Raw genomic sequence first — 23,862 nt, forward strand, 5'->3', positions numbered from 1 at the left:
GGTGTAATCATGGCTTTGGCAACAGAGGAAACAGTGGAGGGTATATGATGGTGACTTTGGGACAGCAGGGACACAATGCGGGGGGTGAGATGATGGCTTTGTGAACAGTGGGGATGCAGCCTATCAGCAGCTGGATGTGATAGTGTCTTTTGGGACAGTGGGGACACACAAGAAAGTGTGATGGTGGTTTTGGGGACAGAGAGGACACAGTAGGGATATATGACAGTAGTTTGGGGACAGTGGGGATTCAATCCCTCATCAGGGGCTGTGATAGTGGCTTTGGGCACTGAGGGTACAGAGTGGGAAGGTGCATGGTGGCTTTGTGGACAGTGGGACTCCAGCCCCTTAGAAGGTGGACATGATGGTGTTTTTGGGGACAGTAGGGACACAACAAGAAGGTGTGAGGGTAGTTTTGGAAACAGCAGGGACACAGTGGGGACATATGATAGTGACTTTGGAAACAGTGTGGATGTAGTGGGAGAGTATGATGGTCCTTTGGGGACAGAGGGGACCTTGCAGGAATACGTGACAGTGATTTGGGGACAGTAGGGATGCAGCCCCTCAGTGGGGGGATGTCACAGTGGTTTTGGGGACAGCGGGGCCCCAGCAAAGAAGTGTGATGGCAGCTTCAGGGATAGAAAGGACATGTCAGGGGCGTGCGATGGTGGCTTTGGGGACGGAGCGGACAAGCCAGGGAAGTGTGATGACAGTTGGGGGTGGAAGGGACACGGCAGGGAGTTATGGCGGTGGCTTGGGGACAGAGGCGACGCAGCCCCTCAGCGGGCGGCGGTGCCTTTGGGGACCTCAGGTGGGCTGGGTGCGGGAGCGCGGTGGCTCTGCGCACAGCGCCGGGCAGAGGTGCGGATGCCGGGAGGTGCCCGGCCATCCCGGCCGGCGGCGGGAGCAGCGGCCCCGGGGCGCGTCTCGCGGGTCGCGGCGGGGCGGGGGTCGCGGGGCGGTTGCCATGGCAGCAGCCGGGCGGCGCGCGGCCGGCGGGGCGCGGTGCGGCCCCGGAGCGTACCATGTGCGCCCGGCGGCGGGAGGCGGCGGCGGAGGGGCCACGACGGCGGCGGCTGCTGCTGCTGCCCTGCTGCTATAGCTCCGCCACGGCGGGCTCGGCGACCAGGAGCCGCTGCGTCAATGTAACGGCGGGGACGGGGGCGGAGGGGACGGGGAGGACGAGGGGGGACGCTGAGTGGCATTTCCACGCCGCGCGTGGCCGCGGGGAGAGGGGGGTGAGGGGGGTGAGGGGGGTGAGGGGGGCGGAGGGCGGGCGGGGGGCGGAGGGCGGGCGGGAGGCGTTAAAATGGCGGCGCGCAGGCGGCCCCCGCGCTAAACCGGCCCCCGTGGCTCGCCCCGCGCCGCCGCGCGTGGCACGGAGCGGCCGCCGCTGCCTGCGAGCGCCGTCGCCGCTGCGAGGTAAGGCCGGGGCGGCCGCGAGGCGCTCGGTGCCGCTCCGAGCCGCGGGCGCCCGGGGACGGGGGGCGCGCTCCGGGGAGGGGGCGCGGCGGCGGCTGGTTCCGGTGGCGGTCCCGGTCCCGCGGGCGGCTGTCCCGGGCGCGCAGGCGGGCTGGCCGCGGGTGCTGGCGCGGCTCCGCATCGCGTCTTTGTCTGGCGGCGACGGCGGGCCCGGGCTCAGCTCCGCTCCGGCGGGCGGCTGGCGCGGTTGGAGCGTGGCGGGGGCGGCGTTCTGTTCTTTAATAGGAGAAAAAAAAATCACAAAACCCACACCAGAACCAATTTTTGCAGCCAAAAGTGTTGCAGGCGCTGCCGTAGCCGCGGACGCCTGATAGCGTGGCAAACCCCTGCTCAGAGCAGCGGGAAGCTCAGTTTTACTTCTAGAAAAGCAGCCCAAACTCTCCGGAGGGCTCCGGCCGCCGCAGCGGCGAGAGAGGGGCCGGAGGGGAAGGGGGATTTTTTTTTTTTTTTTTTTTTTTTTTTTTTTTTTTTTTTTTTTTTTTTTGACTCTTATGAAGACATGCGCATTTGTTCATTCTTGCCACCGCACTGGAGTCTGCCTAGAAACAAAGAACACAGCCTGGCGAAGTTGATGCTGGCTCTCAAAGTGTCTGGCTTTTTTTTTTTTTTTTTTTTTTTTAATTCTCTTTTCTTCTTATTTTCCTTCATTTGCTTGTGCCATCGGTAAAAGCCTCGAGATGTTCCCTTCAGTTATTCCCATGTGCCTAGTGATGGAAACACAGCCCCCCGCCGCCTCTCCTCTTCGGCCCCCTCGCCCCTATCAGGCCAGGTTACGCATTTTGGAAAGTGCAGCCATGACACACAGAGCAAGTTCTCTCTTCCATTTTGCCCCGGCCCCGCGGTGTGACAGCTCGTAGGAGGTGTGCCTTCCCACCGGGAGCCACCCCCTTGCTGAATCATCGCCGAGCCATGGCTGGACGGCTCGTCCGCTCGGGCGGCGGAACATTCCCCGGCCGAGCATGAGGCGGTGGCGGGGCCGGCGCTGAGGCAGAGACCTGTTAGCATTCGGCTCAGGCGCGGGCGAGCGGCTGCGGGGAGAAAACCTTCCCGTTTCATGGCAGCGGGAGCCGCGGATGCAGTTTTGAGCTCAAAGGCAAGACGTGTGCTGCTGTAAGGAACATTGCCTGCCTCTGAGGTAGTGAAAGTCCGGCTGACTGGTCCTGCAGCTTTTGCCTCTGAAAACTCCCCCCTTGCTCAGATAGGCTCCGTGTGCGATCAGCACCGGGCTCGGGGAGCGACGTGCGAATTCGTGGTGTTGTGGCTCTTAGCAGTAATCCTATATTGCGTTTGCATAGATTGGGGTATGAACAGCAGTGTCGTGTCTGTTCTATTTGCCTAAAACTAGTTTATTCTGCAGTGATTGAGGTAATTGCCTTTGTTACCACAAGGAAATAATGACTTAATCTTTATGGGACTTGGGGTGCGAGTGTGTCAGATGCTGAGGTGTTGCTAGGTATCCCTGCCTCCATTCAAGGGTTGCCAGAAAGTAAGAGAGTGAGAGGTGGGATGAGCAATTTTCAGCTGGGGTGTATCAGGCAAGACTAAATTGCAGCAGTTGTTGGACATGTAACATGATCCTGTAATTAGAGTGAGGTTATAGTCTGTAGCGTGTTGAAACTATCGAGTGTCTGAATTGGAGCAGTCTGAATTAAACTAGTTATTCTGGGATTATACAGAAGCAGAAGTAATGCAGTTAAAGTTTTCATAGAGCAGCTTCTATGGGGTTGCAGAGATGCTTTCCCCCTTTGGTCCTCCTTGCGGGTGTTTTGCTGTTGAGGTAGTGCATGGAGGCTGCAATGGTGCTGCTCTCCAGGCTGGAGAAACGTCTTGCATGGCACAGTCCTGCTCTTTGAAGCTTAATTTACTAATGAACATCCAAATAATGCATCTCGCTTCTGGGAGGGAAAAAAAACCCTGAAGGGAGGACTTGGGGGTTCAGCTTCGTGCAGACTCTGCACAAAGGACTCTGTAATTCGGTCTTGAAATTTCCTTGCCCCCATTACTCTCCAAAACCCAAGAAAGATGAGTATTAGCAAGTCTGGTGTAGAGCCTGGTCTGGTGGAGAGCCTGCAGGCTGTGGACTTTTCAGTGCTCCTGCCAGTGGGGAGGATCTTCCTGGGGCAGCTTCAAGTGGCTCTGGTTTGCTGTAGGGTTGTAGTGGTGCAGAGCTGCACAGGCAGACCTTGGAGGCTATGGAGAGGTACGGTGTGTGGGCACCAGCTCTGCTCACGGGTGATAATTCCCCTTGGTGTGTATGCTTTTATATATAGACATGGCACATATTTAAATGAAGTCATGTTAGAGTAGAGATGGCCCAGAAAAGTTTTGAGAACTATTTCAGTGTTTTGAGTGTTTCTCTTTCAAAGACTGTGCTGAAGCTTCTAGGTATTGTGGGATGTGCTGATAGGAGAAGGAGCGGACTACTTCGGGCTCAGTTGGCCTTCCTTAGGAGCAGCTGAGTTTTATGTGTGCACCTGGTTCAGCCTGTTTACAGCTGTGTGGCCGCTGCAGATCTGGTGCTGCTTTATGAGCCACTGGGGATATGTTGGCAGGGGCCCAAAGCAGACGTGGTGGTCAGCAAGGAAATTAGGCCCACGGTGCTTTAAACTGTCCTGCTCAGCCTCCTGCAGCATCTGGCCAGGTCGGCAGAATTCAGGGTGCCACATCCTTCCCACTTCTGTGAGGGAGGGAGGGACTTACATGGAGAAAGAAGGAGTGAATCTAGACCTGTCATTCCTCCCTCCCGGTGCTGGACCATGTGCTGCAGGAAGGTTACTGACAGTAGGGATGCTGGGCAGCTGTTCCTTTGAGATGTGGAATCTACACAGAGGATTTTCTAGTGGTTTTGGTGCCTAGTTCCACATCACAAGCAATGGGAGCCTGCTCTGCCCTCTTATTGTCTGTTGGGGAATGGCTGGCATAAGCCTTAAATGTTATTCTTAGAATTTTACAGACCTAGAAATTTTCTCCTGGGCTTGTCCCATCTTGGCAAGAGGAATATGTGGAGCTTAGAATTTTGCACTTATGATGCCATCAGATGTGAAGTTTTGAGGGCTGTTCTGAATGTTTAAGGGAATCTCAAAGTGCAGCTTAAAAACTTGTGACTGCGGAGACAGAGAGGCTGGCATTCTTACTTTTTGCGGCGTAACTTGCAAATCAATTTTGAGGCTGGTGTTGTGGTGGAAGTGGTGCTGCTTCTGGCCTTTTCCTCCAGATTCTTTCATCCTTGTGATTTAAGAATAATCTTGCTGAATAACAAGAAAAAAAGGATGCTCATTTTAGCCATCACTCAGCTTCTCCATAAGAAGCTGCAGAAATGGTTGTGTTGGCACAAGGACTTGGGGGGCCCAGGCGGGACAGGATGAGGCTAGACCACAGCATAACTGTATTTCTAATGTCTGGCAAATGGATTTTCCTAAAGGCACAAGTCAAACCATGGCTGGCCTAGTCACTAGTGCCTGCAGCTCAGTCAGGAGCCTGGAAACAAGTGAAGATTTTCTTTGTGGCTAATGCAGGCACAGGTGAAGATGGTGAATCTACAGTTGGGATTTGGTGACTGATGCCCACAGTAGGACACCCCTTCTGTGCTTGTGGTGACAGCTTGGCTTCGTTGGTGGAGTGAAACATTGCATGACTCAGATTTGTTGGGAAAAAGAGTATGGAGCATTCATAGGAGCAGGGTTTTTGAACCATGAATATACTAGAAGTCACGTGTGGAAACTGAGTACTAGAAACGCGAGGCTGCTCCTGGAAAGGGAGGCTGAGCATTGAAAAGCACAGTTTGCTTAGATCTCGATATCCAAAGGTAGTCATAGGAGTGATGGCTCTCTTGGTGTGCTTTGAGAACAGTGCAGACATTCAACCAAAGAACTGCTACGACAGACAGACATAGCACCTTGCATTTCCATTGCCCAGGTCCAGCCTCACTGCCGCCATCAGGGAAAATGTGAGAAAAATCTTTTGCAAAATGCTAGAAAATCTTGGTTGGGGAGCAACTGCAGCCTGGAAGCAGGGAAGAGAGGATGTCTTTATTGAACAGTGTGTGTTTGCTTTTAAAATCCCTTAAAAGCTCTGAAGCTCAAGCTTGCTTGGTTTGCTGTGTTTGCCATATGTAATATTTCAGTGAGAAGTTTCAATTTGGTGTGGCTGAGCTGATGCAGGAGTTCCTTTTTAGGTGATAGGGCTCCACTTACCCATGTGTAATATGCTGGTTTGCTTTTTAGACTGTTTTTTGGAGGGAGGGTATTTTGTGAGCTTCTTTTCAATTGGTGTAGTCTAGACCTCTGGGCAGTGCATGCATCCATCTCCAGGGCAATTCTCGGGTTCTTAATTTGTAATATGATTTAGGCATAGACTTGTTTCTTTTGCTGAAATCCAGTCTTTAACCTGGAGCATTTATAATAAAACATTTTGTAATTCTCTGTTCACCTCTAATGCAACACCACAGGTCCCCAGACTTTCTCTCTGTGTCTGCTGCTGAAATTAAATTCCTTATCCTGCTCTCTAAGTATAGAAATTGTATAAATGGATCCTTTTAGTTAGTTTTCTCCAGATTTCCATGTGTGCAAATTGCTGCTCCTGGATAGATGATTTACCTGAATTTGTGCTTGTGATGCTTTTGCAGTTGTCCACCTCTTGCCTGCTAAGCTGTGCAGTGTGTGTTGTTCTTTTAAAAGGTGTATGCTCCCCTTTTTCCATGCCATCTTCCAGGAAGGATTGTCTACCCAGAGCGATGTTATCATCTACCATTTTAAATGGTGTCAGTAGATATTTGTTTTTCCCCTTCTCTCATTCTGATGCTAAGTATTCGCCATGGGAATGAGTCGTCTTGTATTATTCTCATGGAGCAAATCTGTGGCTTGGCCTGCAAATTATAAGGCCCTGCTGAGTGAGGATGAGGGCCTTGGGAGCCCAGGTGAAAGTGCCAGGATCTGTTTGCCTGGTGGTTTTGTTGTTTGGTTTGGTTTTTTTTTGTGAAAGTATGTAGGACGATAGCAAGCTGAAAAAGCAGTGGCCTTCTGAGCCGGGTATTTTATGTCTGAGGGCTTCTGAATGCATAAAATCAGAGAGAATGTGTCTGTGTAATCCGATCTGCTCTTGAAAGCCTTGTGGAGGGCTGCATGCTGCAGACATAAGCTGTGTCAATAAGAACTCTATTCACCCTCGGAAAACAGCCTCGTGATCGAGCTTGATTGGCACGCTTCCCAAGGGAGGGCCTTTTTTTGAGAAAGAGCTCTGATTTTTTGGCGGTACTTCTGACTGCCTTTTCGGACTCCCACTTATTGTTCTTTATGCGGTGTGATAAACTTGGATGTTTTTGCTGGGAGCTTGATGGGCCAGAGGGAGGATTTCATATAGCACTGTAACAGGAGTGTGGGGTGAGTTTTCTTCCTTGCAGTGCAGCTCCTCTGCCGAAGTTGTATTTGTGAGCATGAAGGTGAGGGATCTAAAAGAATATAAGGTAGGACTGGAGGTCACTGTGTGCAGGAGAGTGTACCATACCCTTGTGTGTGCTCAGGGTACTGTCTTGCAGAACAGTGGCACAAAACATTCATCCTTGTAAAAGTTTGGATGATAACGCACAAAGTGTGTGGTTGTGCATGCTTATGTGCTTTTTTCCCCCCTTGATTCTGCCAAGTCTGTGTTATCCAGAAGTGTTGTTGGATGAAATTCTGCTTTTGGTAATGCTGCCATAAATCTGCTGTGAAGGCAGTGTCGTACTAATGGCTGTAATTTGCTGGCTGCTATTATATATATAAAAAATTCTTTTAAAAAAGTCACGCAAGGCAAAAATCTAATTCTGCTTTATGAAGTATTCTACACCTGGCATGTAATCTTTTAAAATCTTGTAGGAAAAAATCTGCTTGAGCTGATAAAAATGGTCCTTATGAGATTTGTTGAAAGCAGAATTTTAGTCAGAATACCAGGTTGTGAGCTGCTGCTCAGTGTGTAGCGTTTGTGTAAATGACATTTTCTGCTGCATTACATGTGTGATACTCAGTGTTTACTCTGCTGAGGTCTTAAAGCCATTCTCTTTGGCACTGGGTTACTGGCTTTAGCAAAAGAGATAATGGACTTCCAGTTTTGCATGTTTCATTTTCTTTTCCGAGTCCTTTGGTCTATCTGTCACTTTTTTAAAGCTTCATGTCCTTCGTCAGGTGATGATTTGAAAATTCTCATCTATATGTCTTTCTGGGTTATTTCTGTAGCTGCAAATCAAAGCTTTAAAATATAATTAGGATGTAATATGCATGAGCTCAAAAAAAAAAATTCAGAGTTATTATTTAAGAGAAATGCAGTTATGTTTTGAGCCAATTGAGGCTTGACTTAATTTCTCAGGGTTTGCTGGTGATGATGTAGTAAAACCAAAATTAACTCCTGAAATATGCCTGTCCTGAGTCAGGAATTTGGCTAGTGAAAACGTAGAGATCCACGGATAGAAGGGGAATCTCCTTGTAAGGGAGCCTGTCCCTGTGCAGTTTGCAAACGGATGCAGCGTTTGGGATGATTTCTGCAGTTCCATTTTCCTGGCTCTTCCCAGCTGAATCCCCTTCAATAAAGGCCTGATCTTGCCTACAACAACTTTAATAACAAACTGTCTGTTTTAGGTGGGATTGGCCCCTGAGCAAACAGTGTGCAGACCATGGCAGCCATGGACAGAGTGAGGGTGGGCAGGAAACACTGGCTGCTGCTCCTCTTAGTGTGGGGAGGCCACAGCTGCGTGATTTGTTTTTACTTCCTGTTCCCAATCTGTTTGGGTCAAAAGTAGCGGTGTTTTTCCACATTAAGATCTTTGGCTTCATTCTGCTAGGCAGCAATAAATTTTATGCCGTGCACAACATGTTTCTTATATTTCAGAGGCACTTCACTGCTGCCTTTGACTTCTAATTTGGATGGTGAAACCTTTATTAGTGCTTTCTTTGTTGCATGACCTGCTTTTCAAGGAAAACAGCTTTTTCTATTTTTCTCCTTTCCTTCTCTTTTGGAAAGAGCCTTTGAAATATCTCACAGATCTATAGCTGAGCAGAGGGAGAAGTGGCAGGTCTGTCTGCCATGCCTGGCTCCTCAGCAGGCTCAGCAGGGAGATGGGGACACCTCAGCCTGCTTCTCCACTCTTGGGGTTAATTGTGATGCTGAGACTTAATTCATTAGTGCTTATGAAGCATTTGGTAATGTTTTGGTGGAAGGTTCTGGGACTGAGTAGTGGTGAGGTGTGGTTGTGCAACGCAGGGCTGTGATGCTGGGAGGAGCCTGTGTGGGTGGATGGACCAGTTGTTAAAGTGGTCCTAAAGGCTGGAATGGTGAGCTGTAAAACATTATCCCCATGTCATTGGTGGGAAATCATGCCTGGAAAAGGACAAGCTCTGAGCCATGGCTGATGGCCAGGCTGCTGCTGGGAGCTGTTCTCTAGAGCACTGGGTTAGTCCACAGATTGTAAAATGTTACTGCAGGCCATAGGGTGCAAAACTGATGGAGAAGAGAGAATCAGGCTCTTTGGGCTCTTCCCTGGTTGGGCAGCAGAGGTGTTTGGGTTCCTCTCCCCAAAATCTGGTCAAAACTTTTATATGCTGATCACTTTTATTAAATTGTTCAGTTGTAGGATCTCCTACTCTGCAGCCAGCAGGTCAACATGGATAAATCTGTTTGTGGCCATACCAGGTATCAATGGCCTCCTTTCAAATATAGCCGGAACATTTTTATGTAAATAGTAATATGCAGTGCTGGCCCAGGGGGCTTGTATTGCATTCAGATTCATTTCAGTGAAGTTATTTTTGAAGTACACTAAAGAAACAGTAGCATGGAGCCATCCACAGAGTTACAGGTGGTTTATCCTCCTTTCTCTTAAGCTTCCAGATGCTAAGTTGTATCTGACTGCGGAAGTTTGAGTGCAGAGGTGTTTTGTGAAGCCTCCATGCCCTTAGACTTGCTGCCCAGGTTTTGGCTGTGGCATCTCCACCTTGCATTTGCACTTGACTCCTGGATCTGCAAACATATGCCTCCATTCCTCAGAATGTAAGTGTACTCTGCTTATTTCTCAGACCAAGTCCATCACTGATGGATTTGGCTTGACTAATTTCTCTGTGAAGCACTTGGTGTGACAACCTCAGTGCCCTTCGTTAAGCAGAGCCTTGGTAACGAGCTAATATTGGCAGTGTCCCAAGTGCCTAGGCGGGGTCTGGCTAATGAAGCAGCACCTTTCACATGGTGCTTGAGGAAGCTGCACTTCAGGTCATGTAAATAAGGAAACCAGAGTGGGCTGCTCTCCTGCAGGATGAACAGTGAGCTGCTTCCCTCCTGCATCTCTGCAGTGAGGTGACACCTCCCCTGCTGCCTCTGGGTGCCACCAGCCTCTCCCCCTTGCTCAGAAATGCAGGCAGGTTATCCCTACTCCTCCCCATGCCTGCACTGCACTCTCCCTTGAATCAGTCTGCCCAGAGCACCTCTCGTGGGTGGCTCTCTCACAGCGTTCACCACCTTCATTGTGATTTTGAGGGTCTGCAGAGCAGTGGGTTGAGTAGCTGTGATCCGTATTTCTTCTGAGACTGCAGAGATGAATATGGCATGTAGGGCAGATTGAGCATGAGGTTTTATGAACCTTGCTGAAGGGAGAGGCCTGCTGGGTTGGGGACTTTACAACTCTGGTGACTGTTTTGTAATATGACTCATTCAGTAGCTGACGCTCAGGTACCAAGGTTGGAATGAGGATGCTGCTGCCAAATGCCAAATTCATTCTGTGCCCTGTTTTATGGGGAAGGTTATCCTTCTAAAAAGACCTTGAGATCTATTAATAAGGTACAGGGAAGCTTCTCATGTGTTTAATAACAAATTTATATATTTTCTGTATGGTACTACCCATCTTGTTTTTCTAGAGATACCTGGATTTCTAAATTCACTTCAGGTGTAGAGACTGTCATAGATGCCCCTAGTTGGATGGTGCCACCATTTTGTGTGCCAGCTGACATGATAAAGTTTTCCCCTAGGTCTTGGAACATCTTGATATGTGTATTTGGGACAAGACATGGAAACCTTTTGACAATAAGGTATTGCCAAGGCAGAGCCATTGGCTACTTGAGCTCCCAGGCTGTGCCAAGTGCTCTTGGCTTCATGGGTGCCACGAGAAGCTAAGCCTGCTCCTTCATGCACTTCACATGTTTTTTGGTACTGAAAGGTGTTCTCTTTCCTCACTGCTCCTGTCCTCTTTTCTCTGCCTTGTCAGTCTTATGAATGCTTGTCCTGGCAGAGGGAGAGGGCAGGAATGATGCCTGGGCCAATGCAGCCTGTGCTTGGCTCAGCTGGAAAAGGTAGTGGAAGCAGAGCTGGAGGATGCCCAGTGCTGCAGGAGAGCATCTGCATGGGTGAGGCTGAGTCAGTCTCTGGCGGCCTTTCTCAAGGTGCTGGGGTTTTTTGGTTTAGTAAAACAGTCTCATAATTACGTACTGATTTAATTAGAAAAATGCTTAGAGCATCCATTGCATAAGGCCGTGAGCTAAGGCAGGTGCCTTTTAGCAGGAGTAATTCGCTTTTTGAAACAAAAGGACAGGACAGTTGAGTTGGACTGATCGCATACAGCGGCAATTCACCACACACTACATTTCAGACAACTGCCCACTGATTCTGGTTTTGTCGGTGTGAGCATGTGTTGGCTTGACTTCCCAATGTAGGGACTAGGAGAGCAAGTGGGGAATGCGGCAGTCCAACCAAGCATGCCAGATTTGGGACTGACTTGCAGTGATTTGCTGGCTTTTTGACATGAAGTTCCTTTTCTCTCAGTAAAATGTAGATTCAAACACTTGTGAGACGCTTTTTTAGCGCAATCGTTCATGATGTTCAGCAGCAAATACGTGACTGGTGACTTGCTTGTCTGATGGCTTTCTCTTGAGCGTCCTCAGATACTTCTGTCATGTTGGCTGTGGAAAGGGATTTTACAGGTGAACTGAAACATACATTTCAATAGGAGTTTTTTTCTCATGAAAATAAATCTGTGTTTGGCTTTGCTGCTGTTACTATGCTCTATCTTTAGTTTGCTGCTGCTGGCTGTAAAATCATTAAATTCCTAGTGGGATGGTGCAGAGTAGTGTCTTTGGTTTGAATCTGAATGTTAGTGAGGGGCAACTTGAATTTAAGATCAAGTTTTGGTCACCAGCAACAGACACTTTTTTTGTTGGTCCCATGTGCCTGTGACACGTGCTGGTGTTGTGGTGTGTTCCATGCTGGCGAGTGTCAGCTCCCTCTCCCTGGCAGAATCCAGGGCTGAACACCACTTGTTCTGTCTGCAAGAGTGATACTACTACAGCGCAAGTGAGACTCCCCTTGCCTGATCATAGGCAAAGAACCCGTTAGGATTGCAGAAATTTCTTCAGAGATTTATGCAGCAATTTGTAAGCATTTTATCTTTCTATTTTTTTTTAGGCTAAACTAATGGTACAAGTACTTTTTTTTTTTTTATAAGGCTCCTAATACAACGAAACTGTCAAGGGGGAGAAGTCCACTGTGGTGATTATTGTCCAAATATAATTTGTGATAGGCAGAAAGTGAGGCTGACTACAAATGGGAGTGATTCTTGGAGGAAGGTAAAAAATCCTTAATATTCTGAATGATAGAAGAATGAATTTAAATTCATTTAATGTCAGTAATCTTTGTATTATTAACCATAATCTGCTTCTGAGAAGCATACAGACATGGCTTCTTTTTTTTTCTCAGCTCTCTGTAGAACTGCATTAATAAGAACAGAATGTTTCTCCTGACCTCTGCCTTTAGAATGTGAGCTCCCAAGGGCACACATTTTTCTTCTGTATTTTTGGACAGCATCTGCAGGTATTGAAAGCTGCCACAAATAAGTAGCAAATCTGGGAGCGTGTTACCATAGTCTCAGATCATTTAGCAAGGGGTTAATTCTGTGTTATGCTTACAGGAGAGTGAAACAAGGGCTGCAAGCTGATATTCCTTCCTGAGTGGTTTTAGGATAGTCTTGAATTTGTGTGTTGCCAAAGAGATTCTCAGCAGGGTGATCTTAGGAGGAAACTGAAAGAATGCGAGAGGGTGCAGGCTGCTGTAGTTTTGGATGCACAACTTTCTGGATAGTTTACCAGAGGGGAGGTACAAATGCAATGGTATTGATGAATTTGATGCAGTACTGTTAGCTGGATTGTGGAGTTGAGGAGGCAAGACTGGCTTTGGGATGGTTGTTTAGAGCTTTCAATATGGGGAAAGAGTGCCGTGGCACATCAGACCTCTTCAGGTGGGAGGTTATCATGATCAACCTCTTGCATTTCCCTCTTCTGAGAGAACTGGTGCACACGAGCTTGGGTTTATGTAGGAATGTGACGTTGCTCATCCTGGAGATCTAGGCAACCAAAATGAGAGAGAGAGAATTTAAGCATGAGATCTACTTGCTAATGGCCTGAATCCCCTAATCACAGCCCCATGTAAGTGGAGGTCTTAGGCTGGGTTGAGTAGAGGGTGTCTCTGCCCAAGAAAATGTACATCCGCCCTCCACATTGCAGAATTGGAGCTTACTTCTGATGAAATACAGTTGTAAGAACCTTAAAACTTGCCTTAAACCAGACCTGCTATTTGTGACGTTGCTTCCCCTCTGTGGCAGGCATGGTGAAGAGAGGTGTGTGCTACCTGAGCTCCCTGTCCTCAGGACACCTACCCTGGGTGCCAGGGAGTGTGTCCTGGTGAGTTCATGCCGTTTGGAACTGGTACTTCATTTGATGGCTTGGATTAAAGCCTTAATTGTACTTAAGCGTTATGATGCTACTTACTTACTGGGAAGGAACATTGAGGCAGTTCATGCAACAGTGTGGCCACTTTCACTGACCCTGTAATTTCCTTTGACGGTGACTGTTTCTCCTAGGGTATTCCACTAATGCCAAGCCGGTGGTAATCCCATGCTTTGCAGCATGGTGTTCAGTTTATTCCAGGTTGTAAGACTGCAGCCAGTGATGTAAGACTTGCCTGTTTTTCTCATGTATGTAGCTAAACTGAAAAATCAATTAAAAAAAAAAAAAAAAAAGGCAATTTATTCCGTTTTGAGTGGCGTCAGCAAAGAAAAATAAAAGAAAAAAGAACAAATTGTCAGCACATTTTTGGCATGGAGGTGAAGAGCATATTTTTATGGAAAGATATGTAATTTGTTTATTTATTAGATGAGAGGCAGAGATATTTCAGCTGAGGGATGGAGGAAAAAAGAAAAGGAGAAACAAGGAGGGAAGAAGTTTAATGCTCTTTGCCTTTTGTAAAAAATGCTTCAGTTTTTCTTTTGAAGCGGTCTGGAAATTCAGGTTAGTCACTGTAAAGCTGAATAAATAATTTCTCTGAAAAGCACTGCCTAGATTGCACACATAGCAGGTAGCAAGATTAAAATATTTCATAAAAGGACTTTAAAAGCACCTTTGGCTCAAATCCGTGGTACTGTGAACTGAGGGAGAACCTCTGATTTTTTTTTTCTGTTACCTGAGGATCTGGCTTTTAGTTTTAATCTCGTTTTTTCTCCCTCCCCTCCTCCTCCCATGATATGAAAGGTGTGTTTGTATGGAGGATTTCTTGCAACACATATTCAAGAACTGTTTCAGAGCTCAAACAATTTGATCCAAAGGCTCTTCCTAGCCTTGGAGTTTTGCTTTTGCAGCTCCTGTGAATTAGGAGACTATTGGTTCAGCATCACGCCAGACACAGATAATTGGGGTTTTGAACATCACCCACAATCACTTAACAAAGCACAGTGCAAATGTTTTTGAAAGCTAACAAAAACCTGTGTTGTTGCCTGAAGGTTGAATCCATAGCTAGCTGCCTTCTTGGAATAAGCAGATAACAAATAAGCTACTTATACTTTGTGGTTTGATATTTCCACTGCTGCTACTGATGTGTGACTGGGGTCGAGGTTTTTGGGTCACAAGGTGGAGTGCAGGAGCTAGATCCTGCTCAGTGCTGGATACCCTGTTTGTATGGTGTGTTTGGGCAAGATAGGACAAGCTGTTGTCCATTTATCTCTAGCCTGTGCCTCCTGCATATTTGCCACATGGAGTGGGGACAGTGGGGACGAGGCCATGTGTGGTAAAATAAAAGAGCCAGCTTGCTCTTTGGCTATACCATTGCAGCAGGTCACTGAGCTGTGCCTGGTAAGGTGCTGTCAGGGGGTGATGTGGTATCTGGTTGAAGTTTGTGTTCAGTTGGTGTCCTGACTTGTGTTTCTGGCAAAGGATGAATAAGTGCTCAAGGCCAGGTTGGATAGGGCTTTGAGCAAGCTGTTTTAGTGGAAGGTATTTCTGCCCATGACAGAGGCACTGGAAATAAATATTTTTAAGGTTAGTTTCATCTCTATTGTAACCTTTAGATGAAGCTGGATATACCAAACTTGGCTATGGTTTCAGTGTGAGGCCAGAGCTGCTTCTGAGGAAACTTTGGAGACTGTTAAGTTAACATTCATGTCCTCTTGGGTTAGCTCTGGGGTAAGGATTCAGCTTTCAGAAAGTTCTTGTGTGTTTTGTTTGCTTTCTGGCTTTTGAACTTGTGTGGTTTTTAAGAACAATCAGTTTTGAGGGAGTCTCCTGTCAATAATTGTTGGTGTTTGTGTAGGGTGATCAAAAGAGTCTCTACAGGCTGAAGGGGAGACTGAGCATAGAAAGGCAAGGCCCATGTTGTAGTCGCTGTGTGTTCACTGTGCCCTTAAGGTATAGGATTAAGCTTGAAGAAAAGGAACGAGGTCAGGTCTAGACCAAGAAGTAGACTCTGGAATCCAGCCAAGAGTGTAAGGTTTTTCCTGTAACAGCATCCTAGATGTGGCAGTTGTGTTGACTTAGCCGAAATGAGGCTGACATCTGTAGGTCAGGCCTGATTAAAAGGGAAGGAGGGTGGAGAATAGCTCTGCAGAGTAAAGAGGATTTAAAGATAAGTGTGGCCCTTACTTGCAGAATTTGGGTTGGCCGTGGGAATCTTGCTGTGCCTGTGAGCAGGGATCTCCTGGTCTCTGAGTTCTCTGTAAGCCTGTGGACACAGGCTCTGGACACTGTGGCTGCTGCTCCAGTTCATGGGTGTCTTCTGACTGATCCCTTCCCCTGAGTCTGACTTTTTGGACAGAAGTCTGACTTCAGCTTTCTTCTTCTGCTGTTCAAGGGATGCCTCCCACACAAATCTTTGGCTTGGTGTAAAACCCTACTGTGATGGCAGCACCCACCCCTCACTTTGTTGTGTTGGAGGGTTAAGTGTCTGGGTCTCCTGCTTGGCACAGATGAAAGGTGCGGTATTGCTGAGCTGTGCTGTATGCTGGAGCATTATGTGCTGGAAGCTGCTTCAGAAAATGTTTCTGTTCTCCTTTTGACCTCCATTGTGTCTTCCTGCCCAACTTCAGTTGTGCTAGAGGCTGAGGATGTTTAAGGCTGTCTCTTTTTTGAGAGAGAAGGAAAGGAGGGTGATATCACTTCAGAAGCACTAACCCCATACTTTGGTAGAACAGCATATTGAGCCCAAAATTGTGCTTCATGATTATTAGCTGCTGTTTACAAATTAAGTATGTTGCTCTCAGAAGTGCTCTGACACCATGGAACTCTGTCCTTTGGGATGGGTGAGGTGACGCTACAAACAGTAGTACGAAGGAGCATGCCACCTCCAGGGTCAGGAATGTAATTTATCTGTACTTCTTGCCTGGAGACTGTCAGGAGCTGGTCTGCTGTTCTGATTTTTTTTCCACAATGATTCCTTTCAGCTTTTCAGAAAAAATGGCTGATTTGATTAGATGAACCTTTCTGCGGTATAAATCAGAAAGGAAGAGAGTGCTTAGCTTCTTCCTGAAACAGGAGTTTTAGTTTCCAAATGAAAAACTGTCTTAGCATGATAAAAATAGAGAATTACTTTATGGGGAAAGTACTTGCTTCCCTCCTGGCTCTGCTGGGCAGCCTTCAGCCAGGAGGAAGTGGGGAAGTTACCCTCAACTCCTTTGGACCACAACCAGTCCTAGTGGTTTTCCAGTGGTGTAAGTGGAGTTACACCAGAGCTGTGCTTTAGGTCTTCAAAGTTAAGGGATAAATTACTCCATATGAAAATCGAATTTTAAATCTTGCCAGGCATGATGTCCCTCCCTGCAGGGCCTGCAACTTGTGTGGCACTGCATCATGAAGCGTGGGCCATGTTGAATGGTGCGATTCATCACTTTTGGATGCTCAGTCCAGCTACGCAGCATGGATAGCTGTGATCACCACTCACGTCAGTCTGTTAATAACTTCTACATTTGGAGAAATAACTGCATAAGCAGTAGTGGCCTTGCGTAGAATTCTGTGCCTCTCTGTCAGGGGATGGGCAAGTATTTGATGATTTTGTAGAAAATAAATTATCTTGGCCTTTATTCTGGTCCCTAAATTCATTTTCAGCTGTGACAAGAGCCAGGATTTAAGCCTGGGTTTCCCGAAGTAAAATGCAGTTAATTAGCCCACTCCATCATTCTAGCCTTCTCTGTTAACAAAGGCAGTATACTCAGCCAGACAGCTCTTGCTTACAAGTGATGCTCACCTTTTGTGTGGCAGAGTGTGCTTGCTCAGAGCCTGGAGTCCTTGTTTGTATCCCTTTTCAGCAGTGCTTCTTAACCCCTCTGTGCAGCCCCATTGTAGTGCTGCCTGTTTGCAGTTGAGAGACTGCTGGCACCAGGATGTGTTTAAGTTTGAACATGGTTTGTGTTACTGGTAATGGCTGTGGAGTTTTACCAAGGTCAGAGTCTGCTTCAGCGTAAAGGGGAAGAGGGTTTCTACCCCAAGGAGCTGGTAGTCCTCAGGTTGATGTGACATTAGTGTTATTAGCTGTAAATTGTGAATGTGGTTCAAGCAATGTCAGGAGGCAAAGTGAGACATTTAAAACATCTTGATTTTTGAGTTGGAAGAAGGGTGTATGAGCTGTTGTCTGGAGTTCTGGCTTGCTGTTCCTACCAAACCAGATCTCCTCACTGGCTGAAAGCTTGTTTGCATCAGACCCTGGTAAGCCAGAGCTCAGCACCAAATGCTGCTGTGGTGGATCAGGTGTGGGGAAATAAACCACCAGGAAAGATGGATTGCTGGGGGAGTCAGCTGCACTGCTCCTGGCAAATCAGGGAATGTGTTGGACATTTTTTTTGCCATCTCCTCTCTGATTTGGGTTCAGAGGCTGGGGTGAGGCAGGGTGCTTCCTGAGCAAGACAGGCTGTTGACAAGTTTTCCTAACTGGCAACTGACCTCAGATTACTTAATTCTCTTCTTCTGCAAAGGAGTTGCTTGGGTTATCTGTCAAGAACTTTGAGTTTTGTAGTATCATGATATTGTACAGTTTCAAAATGCTATTTTTCTTCCTTGTGTAAATATCCAAATTTAACTGTTGTTCCTGCAATGTTACAGGATTTGGTAAACTAGGGAGAGTGACAATCCTTAGCGTAGGTATAACTATTGGCTGTTGTCTGTAAAAATGTGTCTGCAGTTCAAAAAACATAGGGAATTATTTTCAGATCCTGTCATCTATTTAAACCCAGGCTTTTCAGTACTTGGCTGCTTCCTGAAGACTGCACTCACTGATATTGTAATCCAGAGCCTGTGTGTGCAGGCAGTGCCATGTGGTTGAATGCAATCCTTGCACAAAAAAATCATCTGTATGTAGATACTAAAATGTGAACAGTGATGTCTGTGTGAGTGGATAGCAGGTCATGACCCCCTGAAAATAGAAACATATTGATGTTGTTAGCAAAAGCTGTGGAGCATGTTTTCCTTGAAAATTGTTATTCAATGTTGTTCTTGCTGTCTTTTGAATTAAACATACTGTAACAGTTGGTTTGCTGGAATTTTGACTGTTCTGGAGCACTGGATATTGGGTAGTCATTATCAACAGCCAGAGAAGGTAGCATGACCTACTGAACAGACAGCAAGATGCATAGACACTAGGAGCAGGGAAATCTAAGACAACGCATGGAAAAATATGTACAAGGTAAAACTTGTGCAGCCAGCCCTTATGCAGCAAATAAAGCAAGGTCTTACTGACCTTGTCAGCTGTACAGGGCAGTCTTTGCATAAGAATGACTTGTGCTTAATATGCTAGAGAAATTATTCAGGAACAAATATTCCTGCTTTCTGCGGTACTGGGGACAATGTCATCTTCCATCTCCAGTTGCAACACAAACACAAATGCATTGCAGTCAGGGTACAAGGAGGATCTGATCCTCCTCAAGCACTGCCAGTTCTGCTTCCCATGGCCTAGAGAAAGACACTGGGTACTGCCCTCCTGGCAAAGCTGGATCCAGTGCCTTATAGCAGCCACCTTTGAGACTGGCAGTGGCTGGATAGAAAGGCAGCATGATGGGTGCCTTCCTTAATTAGTCTGTGCAGTTTGTGTCCACTAATAAGAGATCTGCTGGACTCGGAGATCAGAGGGGCCCTTTGCTCTTCCTGTTGTTCTGAGTGGAGGCAAACAGGGGGACTAGACCTGCAGGCTGATTAAATGCCAGGAGATGCTGAGTCAGTCAGGCATTTCCCGTGGCCCAGTGCTTGCGTGCAGCTCTTGGACAGGCCAAGCCCAGCTCACACACTGTTTGGAGTGAGCAGGAATTACAATGGAACCTGCACTTGGTGGCTCCCTGCTTCAAAGCCCAGTTTCCCACCAGCCAAGATGGGAGTGGGACAGATGGATGTTGAGCTGCCTGGCATCTGCTCCCCACATCCTGGGTCCAGACCAGTCCCCATGCCACCACCATGGCCAGGTCTGCACCTGCACATCTCCTCTGGTGGTGTTGCTTACTAAACCTTGCTGCTTACTCATTAGTGCTGTTTCTCCTGACTTTTTTCTTTCTCTTCCTCTTCCACTGGATAGATCAGCCCCCTAAATGTCCATATTTAAAAGCAAAGCTGTCTTGAGTGTTTGGCAGAGCACAGTCTCCAAGGTCTCTCTATCAGGAGAGGGCCAGAGATGGTGTTTGTTGATATTGATCACGGGAAATGTAATTAATGTGAATATAAAGTGTTAAATGTTAAATTAAAATGTGAGATTTAAAGGCAGTCAATAGATCAATTCTGAGGCTGGGACGAAATGCCCAGACTTTCAAACAATAATCGGATTTCTGATAAAATCTCACTGTGTGTAATTAGAGGGGTTGAAATACTAAATCAGGTGTTAAGGGAGTGATATTTAGATTATGTTGAAAGAACAAAGGTCCAAACAAAAAGAGCCCTCCTGTCTGCAGGCAGAGCTCAGGCTGGGCAGAAATAGTGTGGAGCTCAGGGGATGTGTTGATCTAGCAATTAAAACTGCCAAGAGAGGAGAATGGTGGGAGAACTGCACAAATCTACAATGCTGAACATCTGCCTGGATGGAAACAAGACCACTCGGACCTCATAGCTCTCTTGTAGTCTGATAACTCTTCTAAAACCTTGGTCCATCCACATGCACAGATGTCTACATCTGATGTGGTCTTGGTGAGCCTTCCAGAGGACTGAGGACATGTTAAAACCAACGACAACAGGAAGTACTACCATAAAAAAACACTTTCCAAGAGTTAAAAATACTAATTTACCAACTGCCACCACATTCTAGCTAGTCAATAAGACCAAAGGCAGGCAGTTGATAGTTTATAAAAGGTAACAATTTAAGGAGAGGGGCAAAGTCAGCTCAGTGTCCTAGGGCATATGGCATTTTCAGGACATTTCTCTGCAATTCATAGTTTGCTCTATAATCCATAAAAAAGTAAGCAGAAAGGAGTCCAGAGTAGCCAACTTCCTAATTTAACTGGCCTATGAGTAATGATACCAAGTAAGCTCTGCTTTAGGAGCAGCATCAGGCTTTGCTCTTCCAGTCATCTTAACTTCTGATGCTGCGAGCTGTGCAGGAAGCTGCAGGAAACATCCATTCCCTGAATATCTTTGCTTTCACCCCTAAAGGAATTATTCAGAATATGGTACAGACATAGTATTTACTGTGGACACTGCACTTGTCAAGGTAACATTACTATGGAATTGAGGGTGAAAACCACTTCTCTGCTAAATAAAATGGATAAACTGGCTCATTAGCTCTGGGCGCTTACTTGCTAACCTTGTCTTGTAGCTGTGATGTGATGTGATTATCTGTGAAGATGTAGCTTTAAGTCTCTCCAGAGCCTTGAAAGATGCATGTTTTAAGAGTATCCTCTCATTTTGTTTTATAATCCTGGTACAGCCTCTGCTGTGCAGTTTCAGAGGTTGAGATGCTGATTAGGCTCATGGATGTGATGTAACCCCATCTAGCTGATCATCAGTGCCTTGGAAATGCTTCTTGTTACTGCTTAACTGCAAGCTTTACCTCAGCCATAGCTTGAGCCAGACTCCTGCTCACCTTGCTCCTTGCAGAGCAGAGGGTGAAGAGTGAATAGGGTGGTTTCAGCAGTGGAGAACTCTTCTGCACTTTTAAATAAAAGTCTCTAAAGTTTCCACCCTGGTGAGGCTGGGCTGAGGTAATCTGATCTTTGGAAAAGTGCCTTTGTGCTGTAGTTTACAGAAGGGCTTCTTGATTAACAAAGCCTGAATGTGGGTTAGTTAAGCTGTAGACATTGTATTCAAGGTCACTGTTAATTTTTTTAATTGCAAACTTTCTCCCAAGTCTAGGATTGGAACTGAGACTTGCCATGTCAAGCTTCCAGGAAGGGTTGAAAATTGTGGCATTTCATCCTGCAATGACTCTGTTTCACTCTGCCCCTTCCCTTTATCTAACAGTAAAATAAGCTATAACAGTAAACCACTGTACATAGATTTTAAGTTCATTGCTGATACTAGAAGCCCCAAAAAGCATGTGTGTCTGGGAAGAGACTGATGCTCAGTCTGTGGCATATCATAAAACCAGCCAGGAGAAGGGCACGGACATAAGGGCATGACTGTGGCTAGGGACTTACAGGAGGTCTTTCCCTTCACATGAGTCATAGTGGAGCTCTGGAGGTCCTTGCCAAAAGGTGTTGTAGGCACATGAAGCTTTCAAAACTGCTGCAGAGACTGCACAAGCACTAAGCAAGGAGTTGGATGGGGAATAGTGAGCAGGTGAACAGTGGCGTGCTTAGGGAGTCCTCAGAAGGAGTGGGAGGCTGGAGCACCAGGGTGGGAGATTGTGCATGTCTGCTGTGCTGTTACTCCTGGGCATCTATGGAGGCTGCTGGATTGTTTTCACCAGCTGTAGCCCAGGTGGAAGGAGGGTCATTGCTCCACACCCCTGCTGCTCCTGCCTTCTTTGCCCACACTTGCCTGTGGACAGGAGTAGAGGAAGGACCCACAAACAGTGCACCACTCTGAAACATGATGTTTGAGGGCTTGCATGCTGGAGGGGGAAGTCCAGCCTCTCATGACTACCTATCAAGGAGCATTTTCTTGCCCTCCCTGAACCATTCCTGGGGTTCTGGTTCCAGTCTTCTGAGTTGTTTCCACCTAGATATTCAGCACAAGTAGGAAACCTGCAGCACTTGACAGCACAGGAAAGGGTGAAAGACTGCTTTATGCCTAGTCCTGCACACTTCCCCCTAAAGAGTTTTCTCTTCATCCTTTACTAGACAGAATATCAGGAGGCAGAACAGAGATTCTAGTTTCTTGTCTCCTCATATGCCTCAATGTTCCCTAAATAATACTCCCCTGGGTTAATGCTGTCCTTGCATGTTTTTAAGGTGAAGCTCTTTGCAGATTCATTCCTAGTAGGCAGAGTTGGCTGCTCCTGTACTTGAGCTCTGGTGATCCTGGCAGACCAGCGTCTGCCAGGATCAGACCATGGTTCGTGTGGTGAGTCCCAGTTCTGTTTTTTGTGACCTGAATGCATGGAACAGCTTGTTCTCTGCTGTCTGTTAACCCTTGGAAAGTCACTTCCTCTTGAGCTCCTTCGTTCTGCATTGGCAGTGCTCAGCGGGTTAAGCTCTCCACGGGTTTGGGGGCAGAGCCTGTGAGGGAGTTAATTGCTGAGCGATGATGGCTCTCTCCAGCTGAAGGTCTGCTCCCATGAGCTATTTAAGCCTCTGTTTCTTGTATCTCTGTGCCAATCAGATTAGCTGATGCCAGGAAACAGACCACGGCCTGCTTGCTCTTGAACGCACCCTTTTTCCTCCTTACCTGTTTATCCCAGTCAAACCCCTTTCCACTCTGCCTCGGTTCTTTAATTTAGCTTTGTTCCTTCCTTTTCATTTTCACAGCCTTACTCTGGCTCATCTCCTCTCCCTGAGGCTATCTCTCTGGGTTTTGACATCCAGCCTTAACAACAGTCAATCCTGTTTCCTGTTGCAGTCATGACTGCTCCATGTGCCCCTCTGCACTTCGGCATTGAGCTCTTCTTGCTCTTGATTCCCTCCATGTTTACCCTGTTGTAACTTGGATTCCCTTTAAATTGCAATAGAGAGAGCCACAGATCTGTGGAGCTGCTGAAGGGGGTCATCTTCCAAGCAAAGAAAGGGGAAGAGGCTGGGGACGGGAGTGTGGCTGAGGGCTGCCACTCAGTCAATCCCCAGGGCTGCCGCCACCCTGCTGTCTGTGCACCCCCTGCTCTTCTCCCAGCTGGACCCCTCCACTCATTCACTTATTTTGGCATTGGATTTATTGCTGCAAAAAAGAAAAGCTCTAAAACCCCCTCAGGCGCACAGGACCAAGTGTTCCAGCCTGGCCCTCTGTGCCAAAACAGGCCCATCCCCTGCCTCTTGTGAGGCCCCACCTTTATCCTTCTTCTAAAAATAAAATGCAATGACATTCCTTCCTAGTTACTTTGTTCTCTTAGTCTGACCTCATTAGACTTTCCCAATAGAAAATTTCATTGAACTCCTCTATTAGTGGTGAAAACAAACAAGACCATTGAACTTCCTCTGGAAAAAATGCATCTATATAACAGGGAATTGCCTGTATAACAGGGAGCCAAATTTCCACTGCTGAGTTTGTGCTATACACATATGTTCCCTTGTATGCGTTTAGTAAACAAAGTTGTCTTCACACTAAGAAGAATTTAAAACAATTTATCCTTTATATCTGATTTTCCTCCCTGGTAGGAAAAAGATCACTTCTGTAATATTATAAGGAGTAAAGTACTGTTAGCTGGGGTTGGAAGAAAAGCCTCTTTTTTCCAGACTCCCTGAGCTAAATATATTTTGAGGCTTACGTATGTGCATGTACACAGAAATGATAGCCGGGTGATGGATTGCTAAGCCGTATCATAAATTCAGTTTGTTGGACGCATCTGATTACCTTCTCTACACTCTGCCCGTAATCATTCTCCTTCAAACATCCTTCTAATGTTCTTAACAGCAGCCAATTAAAACAAAGACTTCACTTGCCGTCTATCCCCTCTTCCCTGTGCCGTCACCCAAGCTCCTTCTCTTTAGCGGGGGAGACAGAAGTACATTAATGGATAATGGTTCAGTGTGTGTGCTCAAGGTTTAAAGGAATATATCCCTAC

General features: G+C 46.9%; 1 protein-coding gene across 11 annotated transcripts in view; it reads left to right on the plus strand.

Moving 5' to 3' along the window:
- The first annotated feature begins 985 nt into the window (after nucleotides 1-985).
- LOC134564799 (muscleblind-like protein 3) overlaps nucleotides 986-23,862 on the plus strand; it is a 92,028-nt gene continuing 69,151 nt past the window's right edge. For 2 of the 11 annotated variants that reach the window (XM_063423994.1, XM_063424001.1), the window contains exon 1: nucleotides 1,282-1,419. Coding sequence is in view for 1 of the 11 variants with exons in the window: in XM_063423999.1 (XP_063280069.1) it covers nucleotides 1,023-1,142 (120 nt within the window). In the remaining 10 variants the exon portion in view is untranslated. Of the gene's footprint in view, nucleotides 1,143-1,281; nucleotides 1,420-1,453; nucleotides 2,615-6,840; nucleotides 6,858-23,862 lie in introns of those variants that run through there. The other 9 variants (XM_063423999.1, XM_063423995.1, XM_063423993.1 and 6 more) reach the window with 9 other exon arrangements.

Source organism: Prinia subflava, chromosome Z, assembly GCF_021018805.1.
Source record: "Prinia subflava isolate CZ2003 ecotype Zambia chromosome Z, Cam_Psub_1.2, whole genome shotgun sequence".
Taxonomy (NCBI): domain Eukaryota; kingdom Metazoa; phylum Chordata; class Aves; order Passeriformes; family Cisticolidae; genus Prinia; species Prinia subflava.